Raw genomic sequence first — 12,254 nt, forward strand, 5'->3', positions numbered from 1 at the left:
GGCTAGCGCTGGCCGGGGTGCAGCGGGGCCGGCCCGGGGCCGTCCCTCGCCGCCTCTCTGGGCGAATTTACCCAGAAGTGCTTTGGTGCGGGCGCGTTTCCGCCGGTTTTTCCTGTTGGAGAAGGGAAGGGGGAGCTGTTTTCTCTCTCTCCCTCCCTCAAGCTCGCGGTGTGTTTTGTAGCCCTTTTCTCCTCCTCCTTCTCCTCCTCCTCCTTCTCCTCCTCCTCCTCCTCCTCCGCCCCGGCTATCTTTGTCTGCCTCGCAGCAAACCCCTCTCCAGCCCCGCCGCGGCGCTGGGCGTCAGCCCCACATGCGACAGCGGGGCCGGGGCTGCCACCGCCTGCCGGCGTGACCGGGCCGTGCCGAGCCGAGCCGAGCCGGGCCGTGCCGAGCCGAGCCGGGCCGTGCCGAGCCGTGCCGGGCCGTGCCGTGCCGAGCCGGGCCGTGCCGTGCCATGCCCGGGCGCTGGGAGCACCGCGAGGCTGCCACCAGAGGCTGCCGGCCCCGGCGCCGCTCCTCCTGCCGCCGCCGCCGCGACATGGTGTGAGCCCCGGGGACCCAGCGGGACCCCCAGCCGGGCACCCAGCGACCGAGGAGCCCCACCGGGAGGCACCCCCTTCCCCCCCTCCTTCGCTCCTTCCTTCCCTCCCTTCCTCCCTCCTTCCCTCCCCGCCTGCCTTCACCTCCCTCTCCCCCTCCTCCTCCTCCCACCATCCATCTATCTATCCATCATCCCCCCCGCCAACCCCTCCCAATGCTGAAGAGTTTCAACCCGGCGGGGCTGGGGTGAAGAAGAAAGGAAGGGCAGGAGATTAAAAAAAAAAAAAAAAAAAAAAAAAAAAGGAGAGGAGCCCCGCGCCATTCACGGCTTTTTATTTTTTATTTTTATTTTTTCGTGGAGGAGAGGAGGAAGGGGGGGGGGGGGGGCGTCGCTGTTATTTAACGCCAGAAGGAAAAAAATAAAAGAAAAGAAGGAAGAGACGGGAAAATGGCGAACGATTCTCCTGCGAAAAGTCTGGTGGATATCGACCTTTCCTCCCTGCGGGTGAGCTCCGGGGCTGGGGGCGGGCAGCGGCCGGGGGGTCCCCCCGGGGGCCGGCGGGGCTTGGGGTCGGCGCTGAGGGGAGCGGGGCCGGGGTCGGGCTGCGTAGCGGGGCCGGGCCGGCGTGTGGGGAGCCCCCCGGGGGGGTGGTGGAAGGGTTTGTGGGGGGGTGAGCTCGGCCCTGGGCTGCTTTCCTTTGTTTGCATGCGTTGGCATGTGCGGGGAAAAGCAGGGCGCAACAGCTGCACGCCGCCAGCAGCACGCCTCGCTGGGGCTGGGGCTGTGGCAGCAGCCATCGGCCGGCCGAAACGTAACCCCTGCTTCTGTTTTTCCTTCTCTCTGCCCCCCCCCCCCCCTCCTTTCTAGGACCCCGCTGGGATTTTCGAGCTGGTGGAAGTGGTTGGCAATGGCACGTACGGGCAAGTCTACAAGGTTTGTGGCGGAATTTCGCTCCTCGCTTGCCGGGGCCGGGCTTCCAGGCGCTGCCCGGGGGTCTCTGACAGAAGCCTTGGCCTTGGCGCTGTCGCTGCCCGTGACGAGTTTGTCGGCCCTTCGGCTCCTGCTTCTCAAAAAGGGGCTTGAACGCCTCGCCGGGCACGCCCCTGAAGCGATGGAGCAGCCCTGGTTGCCCCCAGAGAAAGGGCCGAGCCAGGCGGCCGCTGTCAGAGCGTGGCCGAGCCCTAGAAACAGCTCCTCGGGCTTATCCGAAATCGCTCGGGGAGCCCTCACGGGAAGTTGCTGCTGCTGCTGCGGCTCGAAACAAAGGCACCGGCCTTCCCTGAGGTTGTCACCCGGCTCCCTCGCTGGAAAACCCTCGGAGCACCGAAGCCGCGGGGTCCGGGGCGAGCGGTGCTGCGTCGGGGCCCGCTGCTGGGTCCGGCGGGGGGCACGCAGGGTGGTGATCAGATAAGCGGGGAAGATTGTTTTGTGAAAATGAGAATCCCCAGAATAACCTGTTCGGCAAGTGGATGACTTTAAAAAATAGAAACGGGAGAGTGCCCATGTGGGTGTGAAACTGGGCTGCTGCCCTTTTTTTCTTTTTTTTTTTTTCCCCTTTCCAATGTTCAGTCAGTGGAACAAACAAATCTCGAGATTGCATGACTTTGCAGCGAGTGGTAGCTCCCAGGATGACTAATTATTCACACAGCCTTAATACTTACGGACGGAAGGATCTTGCCTTAAACTGTAGAAACGCGAGGAGAATTTGCAGACGGAAGGCAAGATAACTGAAAGTAGCTCAATATCCCTAGCTGCTTGGGGTTTTTTGTGCTGATAAACAAGGCGGTGTAATTTTTAAGGCTTCCCCGACGGCGAGATGCTGCTGGGGCAACTAGCCGAAGCGCTTCGGTGCGTCTTCTGCGAATGAAACACATGTCAGTTTGTTTTGAGGGCGTGAACCTCAGCCTTCGGGAGATGCAGCAGCCCGTCCCCGCAGCGTGCGTCTCGGGGCTGGGAGGGCAATGGCCAGGCTGCCCCGCTTGGCAAAGGGCTGCAAAACCCTGCACGGCTCCGAAAGTGGGTTGGGAGCTGCACTTTGACACCGCCCGCGCTCGGCCGTTTAATCTTTTTTTTTTTTTTTTTCCTGCAATCCTTCTGCTCCAGAGCTTGCGTCACCCGAACCCTTCATAGGAAAAATCGCAGGGCGTGAATGTGTGACTTTATCCTCTCCTGTTAATTATTGCAATTTGGCGCATTGTTTCACGGCTTACTTGCTAATGCTTTGGCTTAAGTAGCAAAGTCCTGGTTGGTTTAACTGTCTTGAGCCTGGAAACTGTGAATTTGCGTTTCCTTAACGCGTGGGGCAGCTCTCACGGCGACGTTGCTGGAGGAGCAAACCTCAGCACACGTGCTTGTCGATGCGGAAGGGCCAGGAGGTTTTGGGGGGCAGCGGCGGGCAGCTTCTGTCTGGCCTGTGCCACCAGGCTTCCCCGCCTTCCTCCCGGTTTCGAAAGTGGCAGAACTGTTTCCTCTCGCTTTGTAACTGAAGGCGGGGGTGAAGGAAATGGCTGAGTGCTGCTCTGCGGTGGAACCTGGCAGACCTTCCTAGGGGGGCAGGTGCAAAAGTCAGGACGCGCGCAGCCGCTTGGTGCACGCCTGTCTGTGTTTGCTTTGTATCTGTTTGTACGTGAGGTGTGGACATAACTTTCTTCTCGTGACTCAAACTCGGTTTAATTCTTTAAAAAAAAATTTATATATATATCTACAAAACGAAAATGCCGGTAGGCCCTGCAGTAGCGTTTGACTATTTGCAGCCACCGTGCTGCTAGGAAAAATAACTCCAGAGCCACCAAAAGCTGCATGTGTGCACTCGGGGGGCTTTGGAGGAGCTGAGGGAAAAGGGGAAGCAACGCTTAACCTGCCTGTACTCGCTGCCTTCCTCCCTCTCCCTCAAGCCCCTTTCCCCGGCAGCTCTCAGCCCCTCTCCGAGCCCTCCCGGCGCGATGCGCTGCCACCGGCGGGCATCGGCATCGGTGTCGGCACCGCCGGCATCGCCGCTGATGTCACCCGGGCGCTGGCAGCAGGATTGGCTGGCTACCTGCCACCGCGGGGAGAGGGCATGACGTTATCTCTGTGCTTATCTCTTTGTCTCGCCGCTCGGCACCCCGGGGGGGGTGGCACCAGCAGTGCCCCGGCCCTGCCGGGGGTCTCCTTCCCCGCGGCAGGCAGTGGGGCTGCCTGCCCCGAGCTGCTGGGAAGCCGCGCGTGGGGTGGGTTTGCCTTTCGTTGCCCCGGTTGTGCTCGCTGCAGGTGGCTCAGACGTGTCTAGCTGCGTGTTTCTGTGTAGTTAACAGCTATTTATTAACTATGTGTATGTCTAGCTGTATGTACGTGCCCGTACGCCCACACCAGGTAGGAGGGCAGTCCTCGGTGGCTGCTCGGCGCCTGGTTGCAGGCAGAGCTGCTCCCTGACACGGGGCGGCGTGGGTGCCCCTGGGGTTTTAGCCATTCAGTGGGCTGGCTTCCACCCCGTGGCCTGGGGTGGCATGTTCAAAACTACTAAGTTTTGGGCTGCTCTGCTTGAAGTCCACAGAGCTGACATAATTTTCATCTTCATAACCCTGCTCGTGTGTAAAGGAGCCTTGTCAGTACTGTGTCACAAAGAACGTGTTACACGGAGGCGAAGCAGAGCAAAAATGAGCTCCGTGCGCCCACAGGACAGGAGCAGTCCTCGTGTAGCACGGGGCAGGGGGATGCTCAGCGTGTCCCCGGGCAAAGCAGCGCTCTGCAGCCGATCATTTCAAGTCCTCGGCAACGAAAGCCCAGCCTGGAAGTGGTTTGCCCTTTTGGAGCCGGCCCAACACCCAGGAATGACAGCACAAAAGGGAGAGGCAAGCTTGCCCAAGCAGCATTTGCTTTAAGTTAGACAGCGAGTGGTTAAACGTGGTGGGCTGCAGCCAGCGGACTTACCTTGGAGCTGCTGCGGCAGGGACCGGCCACAGACCCCCGCTACCTCTGTGGTTTCAAGCAGAGCCTGTTGTAAAGGGCCAGGCTCCGACATCGGCTGGGGTTTGGGGAATCTTCCCCTCCTGGCTGGTCTGAGCGTGGCTGGGTGCTCGGGGGCTGCCGTGCTGTGGCTGCTGGGTGCAGCTCCCCGTATGGGTACGGCGCTGAGCTGGTGAGGTGCAAACCGGTGGGATTCTGCAGAAAAACATCAGTGCCGTGCAGCTGGGCTCTTGGTGCCTGTTGCTGCCGTGGGGAACAAAGGCAGTGAGCGCAGGCAGCGTCCTTTCGCCCTGAAGTCAGTCCCGCTTTATCAGGGCGCTTCAGCGTGACTGCAGCTTGCAGCTTGCCAAACGACGGGCTCTCTCACGAGCCCCTTTTTTTTTTTCCATCTTTTGCGAAGAGCGAAGGAGCATTTTTAGCATTGCTGTGGTTAAATTGTATTTTTTTTCTCATGCAGCAGTAAGCTTCGTTTGAAGGTTTGCTCCCACAAAACGAAACCGGGTCTGAATTTTGCCTTGAGATAAGGTTCAAGCTGGGTGTTTGCTTCACTTTTTCCGCGTGCAAAAACGACCTGTGAGTTAAAGGCATTGACTGATATTTTGCAGACCTTAAAGCCCGGACCATCTGATCGTTCCCAGAGGTGCAGAGCTTATTAATTTTGCTGTTGAGACCGAGCTGTGTTTGCTCGCTCAGTCACTTTCTCTCTTTATTTTTCTTAGTGCGTGCGTGTGTTTTTAAGGCGGCCGACGCTTTCGGGTAGCTGCTCCGGGTGCGCTGGTAGGGCTCCCAGATAGACTCCGTAATCCAGAAGTGACCTGGGGGGGGGGGGGGGGGGAATGATGCCTTTGTGGGAGATCTGAGGCATACCAGGAGCCTACCAGAAAGCTCAGAATTAGGGATGATACCCCCCAGTTGTCCTTAACGCTGGCCGGGGTGGCTCCCTAGGAGCCTCGTAATAGTTAATTCGCACTGAAGGCTCCTTTTGTTGATTTATGTAGCAGCCTTCCAAAAGTGCATGTAAATGATGCATATTGTCTAGCTGCTGGCTCATAAAAGGAAATGATGTAAGATGCGATCGTTTAAATGCTGATTTGAAAATAAATTAAAACTCGGATAAATGTTTTCCCACGCTGAGGATGCTCTGTTTTTGCCTTGCTGGGCTTTCTGTCCTGTAGGGTGGCTGTGCTGGGGGGCAGGAGGAGAGGCCCGTGCTTGGTATTCCGCACCAAGTCAGCAGATTTATTTTTTTTTCCTGCTCCCTTCTCCCCTTTCTTTCTCTGGCTACTAAACGGCCGTCGTTGTGGATTGAAATGATTTTGTTAAACACGAAAACAGTTCCAGTCTTACCGCTGTGAGGGCAAGCTGTGCTGAGGATCGCTGAGGTCACTGGCTTTCAGGAGCGGGTCCAGGCCAGCTCACCGAACTACCAACTGCTCTCCTTCCCTTCCTCCTCTTATTTTTCGTGGATTCTCTCACAAAGTGGGAATTTACTGGTGGAGAAACCAGGAAGGGGCAGAGGGTGCCTGGAATGAGAATGGAGAGTGGCATTTCTCTGGGTCTTGTGGCTAGCTGCGGCCCTCAGCACCCCCCCCCCCCCACCTTATCCCAAATTTGCTGAACTTTTGATCGGTCCTCCATCGCTCAAATCCTTCTTAATTAAATATACAGAAGCTAGGCAGGTGGCCAGGGGGGATTACTGATATTTATTTTTATTGAAAAGAAAAAGGGAAAAGAAAGCAACCTGCCGATTGTGGGTAACCACATGTCCCTCTCATTCTTCCTCCCCCGGTCCGTCTGTCTGTTTGTCAAAATGTCTTTTTCTGCACCTTGTGCCAAATCCAGTGGCAGGCTCTTGGGGCAGAGACCCTCTGTTAATGTCGTTAGAAGGGGGCCTGGCACTCGGGACCTGGATGTGCGCAGCGCTTCGAGGCGATGGATGTAACAAAATACAGTCCAGAGACTTATGCTGACTCCTAGGAATTTATTATTATTATTAATTTCCTGCAGGAAGATTTTCAACTGACCTGGAGAAAATCACAGCTGAAATTATATGACACTCTCTCCTGGCTGTTTGTGTTCATGCATCCTCTGCCCAGCTCTCCTTAGCTGAGCCACTTCCCCCCGCTGGCATCGGTGGGGCTCCTGCTAAATGCAGCCAATGGAAATTTTGGTGACTTGTCACCAACTTGCAGGCCCCAGGGCCTCCATGGCAGCGTGCAGAAATGCTTTTTTTGCCTCTGAGATAACGGCAGGTTTGCGCCTTCTGTCCCAAGGGGGGGTTGTGGAGGAGTGTCCCCAAAGGGGATCCCGTATTAGAAGAGGTGTTCATTTCCCTGCCTTCGTTGTGTACGTTTTTTAGTATAAAATCCTTGGGCCAGAAGGCTAGCTGACTTCTCTCTTGTGGTCTAGTGTATGTCTGTGTATGCACATCATGTTCCAGTCGTTTTCCTTTCAAATGCTGCTTTCTGTTGCAAGCGTGGTTTTAGCCTGGTAGTTCGTGTACCTACTCTCTCGGGATACGTTTTCCGTGGAGGAAAGTGGCATTTTTGTTTTCCCCCTTTCACATTTCTGACTGCATGCTCTGGCTCCTCCAGAAGTGTTTCTCCTTGCCGTTGGCTGACGCTGGTATTTAAGCTCAATAGCATCGACTTGCACAATGTGAGCCTGACTGTAGTCAAAAGTTACAGTGAGATCCTTATCTACGGCGTTATTTTAGGTCCCCGTCCAACTCCCACTGGAGTTGGTGGAAAGAATTCAACTCACTTGAACGAGACGTGGACTTGGGAGGGGATCTCAAAGCTTTGCACGGGGGTTTTCTTATCAAATACCTTAGGTTTGTAGCATTATGGGTCCCTGATTGTTTCTCAGATCGGCACAGGCTCAAAAAAAAAAGATGCTGTTGGTTCTAAAAGTAATCAGCTACAGGAAGGGGGAGGAAAAAAAAATCAGCCGTGCAAACTGTTTGGGAGTCTTGAGGTAACTTTGAACGTAGGAAATGTGGAGATTTTAACATTGCATCTCAATATTGCTGTCAAAGTATATTTCCTACCGTGGATGCAGCGTGAAACACTCGCACAGAGGCACGAAATACGGCAGCGATCACAGTGCAGAGCGCTGTCAGCGTGCTGTCGTGAAGCTCATGACATCTCCTCCAAAACCCTTGGTCCTGGTCTCTGTCCTGCCCCGAGCAAGGCTTGGTGTATCTCCTGCGGGTGGCAGGAGGCTGCTCGACAGCCAGAACCTCTGCGGCTATCAGTTTTCAGCGCGAGAGCAAGGACAGAGCTGCTTTCTGGAAGAGGAGCGATTGCAGACTGGAGACACGATAGCCCTGCAGACAGAGCGGGCCCTTTGCCCTCCTGGGCTTTGCTGTCCCGCGGCCAAGTGAGAGCTGCGGTTCTGAATGCAACGAAGAGCTGCCATTTGACCTTGGGGGTGTTGGATTTAATTTGCTGCTGATGGGGAAGGCTGGGAAAAGCACCACCGAAGAAGCCTGAAACCCCAGTGACCAAGGAATGGAGATGCCCACGCGTAAGGGTCAGATGGACGTACGGATGGAGTGGGCTTCTCTCTGTTTTCTGAGGGGCGTTGACTTCTCCTGAGGGTTTTCCCATGTCCTCCTCCTGCTTGATCTTGCATCGCTCTGACAAGGAGAAGACCAAACGCATGGGAAAATCTGGAGCTGGGAGGAGACGGTGACACAGCTCAGAGAAAAGCAGCCTGGTTGAAGGTGAACGTACAGCGGGAATCGGATGGTGATGAAGGAGATGCTGGCTTAAACGCTGAGGATTAGTAGACAATTCATGGTTGTGGGAAACACGTGCAGCATGGAGGAAAGTGCTTAATATAAGAAAAAGACAGCTTCATTGCCAGTAGAAGGACGTTATAAATATACATATATATTATGAAAGAGATCAGTCTTACCCATGGCGATCGAGGAGCCTTCTGCTTTCACTAGCCAGCCAAGCTTTGGACTTCTGCACGCCAGGGGAAGGTTTATTTACACAACGTTTTTGTGCTGACGAGACCCGCCTCACCCCACCTAGCTGCGCTGTGTCCATGTGCCAGAACGAGGGATGTCTTTCGGGGGCGATGGTTCAATGCTCCTGGCGAAGTGGTTCTTTCCCATGCACGCTGCACCTCCCTGGGTTGCTCTGCCGCCGTAGCTGCTGTCATCATCGTAGGCATTCCGACAGGACACTGCAAGCGCCAGCAAGCCCCGAGCAGCCTGTCTCGTAACAAAACCAGCTAACGTGGTAAAGCTCCGAACGTGGATGCAGCCCTACTGGTATTGTAGCGCTTGTCTGGTGTGCCTCGGTCACCTCCCTTTGGAGCTGCCCCATCGCCTGCTGATAAGAGCTGCTCTCCGCGCGGGGACCGTGGGGACTCAGGGGTTCGTGCTGGTGCCTGGCGGAGCTGCACGGGCCGGAGACGCACGCATCCTGGAGGCAGGTGCTGCTGCTGCTGCTGCTGCTCGAGAGGGTCCACACAGGGCTGGGTCAGCAGCGTGACTGCTGGGCCGGTGGTGGTGAGCCCTGGCTGCTTGTCGCCTTCCTCCTCTGCGCCCATGTGCCTCGAGTGCCCCCTTAATCCCGGGGGGCTGCTGGCGAGGTCCTGTTACCACATTACCACATAGGTAAAAGAATGGCAGCAGCTTGACATTCTTGCGACAAATCTGATTATTGTTAATAATTCGGCTACTACCACCATGATAGTCCCGCTCCTGCTGGTTGACCTCAAAGTCGACGTGTTTTTTTTTGGGATTTTTGCATTTGGAACTGTTAAAGATTACTTGAAATCCTAAAAACACAACAGCCGATTTTAGTTAAGCTTCGGTAGTTTCGATAGCTTCTTCCTAGGATTTTGTGAGAGGAGCTGTGGGGGACGACAGTGGATAAAAAGTTCACCGTTCCAATTTAAACAGTAAGCTCAAAACCAAATAAACCTTTTTAAAACCTGCCCCCTGCACTTGCAGCCGTCTAATGGTTCGGGGTTGTTTTGTTTTCAAAACCAGGAAAGAAAAGCTCAAGGTCCTTTGACCTCAACGTGTTACAGTAAAGTGTTCTACGCCGTGCTTGTTTTTGTGTATCTTAAAAAGTCTGGGGCCCCACGAACACGATGGTAACTCATTATTTTTCTTCTTCTTTATTTTTTTTTGTGCTTCCCAAGGCAAACTCTTTTGAATGCCTAAAAGGAAGCACAGCTGTGCCCATCTCGCGAGGCTGTCGTCGAGAGGAAATACTTGTAGCTGAGTTATAGACCCTTACAGGTAGGGGCACAAAAGGAAAATCAAAAAGCTGACAGAGCCTTCGCTGTAGTGCCACTAGCCTTTGCCACTGCGATAATCAAACCAGTTCTCGGGGGAATTGGCACAGTGGTGTCTGAATGTAATGACGAGGTATTTCCTGAGTGGAGGCTCTAATTGAATTTCTTTTGTGCTTCCCCACGAGCAGATAGTGCCGTGTCTCTCCAGTTATGTTACGGATAGGCATAAAACGCATTCAGTAGCGCGAGCTGCAGAGGCACGTGTCCTGTTGTTCGTTTACAACTTGTTCCTGTGCTCTGGACTTGGATTTTAAAAGGTGCTTACGTAGGTGGGCTGCCTACCGGCTCTTCGATGAGTGTCGTGTCTAAATCCGAGCAGTGGGCTCTAGGACTCGTAGTGGAGAGAAATAGGTCAGGTGGACGGTCTCTGGAGATCCCCGACGTCAGGATGAGGTAAATTGCTGTTTACGTGACTCTGCCTGTGCCCGTTCATCGCAATGGGAACCGAGGGTGGGCGTCTCAGCTGTAGATCTTGTCGGTGTCTGAGGCTGGGCAGATTGACCCGGCTCCATGGCATGCACGTGGTGGCTCCCGCTGTCTGCCTTCTTTGTGGGGTGTGTACAGCAGGAGTGAAGTTGCCTTTGTAAGTGGATGCGGGAAAGTGAATGAAGTGTAACCCCCGTCTTTCCCATCACTGGAAGGGAAGCGTCCCTTTTCCCAAAGGACTGGTAAATAAGTGACCTATTTTTACATGCATTTGCTGAGATGTGGATGTGCTTTCCCTGGGTATCTCCACGCTCTTATATGAAGACTAGGAACTCCAATATAGGCAGGTTCAGAGGAAGAGTCAACGGAAAAAGCAGGCCATGCCTGGTGTTTCCTCTCTGTGCCCTCAACCCTAAGCATCAGGATCTTTTCTGTGTGGATAAATTACATTGTTTCAGAGAGTGCATTTATTCCGGGTTACTGTTTTACAGGACAGAATTACAGAAATACTCGAACTCTTTTGATGATGTTGATAAGGGTTGTAATTAAGTGCCTGACATCCAAGCAGTGTTTTTCAAAGGTGTGCTTCTTCTCTAAGGTATCCTTTCCCATCAAACCTGTTTTTTTTTTCCAGCCTCGTTGTTGTATTGCTTCTCGGTAGCTGTAAGCTTGCCTAGTAGAATTCAATCTGGTTGTGAATCTTATTTTTAAATCCCAATCTGTTGTAAATCTGAGTATCTTTTCTCTAATTAACACTTTCTTTTGGAGGCAGTATTTGTCGTGTTCCTGCAGCAGCTGCAGCAGACATTCCCAAACTGTTTGAAATTTCATATTCCGTACCGTTTGTTAAATCGAGCCGTCAATGGCATGGAAATCTCCGTTACAAACACAGAAGGAAGCGGAGCTCTCCTGTGCTTCTTCCCTGATACTCAAATCATCCACTGCGCCTTGCTTCTGAATGAGGGTGTGGGAGGGAAGCACCATGGGGAACTGATGCCGTTTGCTCCCAGGAAATCTGTGGCAGAGGTAGGATCCAAATCTCTGGATGTGAAGGTCCTCACTTTAATCAGAAACGATCCCTTCTTTGCCTTAAGGATAGCTGAGGTCAGCTTTGATGCTTGCCCTGGCCAAAGAGAGGGAGGACTCTGGGTGTTGGCATCCTGGTCTCTTAATACCCCACCATGTGTGGGGCTACGTGTTCTTGGGCATTGAGCAGGAGGACGTCATGCTGGGAGCCTCCTGGTCCCTCTGTGTGTTTTACCCGTGTTTTGCAGTAGGATTGCTATGTGCTGCCTTACAGACGGTGGGTTTATAGGTTTAAAAGATTTTTTGCAGGAAGCCCTGAGCTGAATTGCTCCCATTTAAGTGTGCTGCTGTCTGTAAAGGAGGCGGGGCAGGTATTAGGATATTTTACCATGACTAAACATCAGCGCTAATACCTTTAAAATTGGTATATTGACGTTTATGAGCAGATACCGCATTACAGTGATAGCTTCGGGGGCCTTCTGCTGTTTATGAGAGCTCTTGGTTGATTTAGAAAGCAAATAAATATAATTTGAAAGCCACCCTAACACAATCACGCATGCTAAACTGAAAATGCAAGGTGATGCTACACCCTAAGCCTATCCTGCACTCGTTATTTTAGCAGATTAAGCGCTTAGCTCCCTCCTTTCTTCCATGTGAAACAAAATAAAACTCTCTGATCTTAACCTTGGGGGTCCTGGAGAAGTCTTTGTGCGGTGTCCTGTGCCTTCTAAGGGTTAAATTCTGGAGCGATGACAAGTGGATATCGAGGACATGTTTGAAGTCATGTGAAAGAAATGTGAGTTTCTAAATAACCTGAGTGTTAAAAGAGGTGGATGGGAAAAGCTTTCCTGAGCCTCTGTGGAAGTCTTATATGGCAAGGAATGAAAATCTTTAATATTGACCTAATTTTATTTGTATTTAAGATCAAAGAGCTCTTGTGAATGAGTTGCTTGTTTTATATGTCACTGGCTTTATGGTTTTATGAATGGCTGGA

The 12,254-nt window shown here is 53.2% G+C and overlaps 1 protein-coding gene across 9 annotated transcripts in view; it reads left to right on the plus strand.

Annotated features, from left to right (window-relative positions):
* Window positions 1-254: 254 nt before the first annotated feature.
* The window catches only part of MAP4K4 (mitogen-activated protein kinase kinase kinase kinase 4), a 158,980-nt gene continuing 146,980 nt past the window's right edge, over window positions 255-12,254 (plus strand). For all 9 annotated transcript variants that reach the window (XM_066984335.1, XM_066984341.1, XM_066984364.1 and 6 more), the window contains exons 1-2: window positions 255-1,045; window positions 1,409-1,474. In XM_066984335.1, coding sequence (XP_066840436.1) covers window positions 989-1,045; window positions 1,409-1,474 — 123 coding nt within the window. In that variant the 5' untranslated portion in view covers window positions 255-988. The remainder of the gene's footprint in view (window positions 1,046-1,408; window positions 1,475-12,254) is intronic.

Source organism: Anser cygnoides, chromosome 1, assembly GCF_040182565.1.
Source record: "Anser cygnoides isolate HZ-2024a breed goose chromosome 1, Taihu_goose_T2T_genome, whole genome shotgun sequence".
NCBI lineage: Eukaryota > Metazoa > Chordata > Aves > Anseriformes > Anatidae > Anser > Anser cygnoides.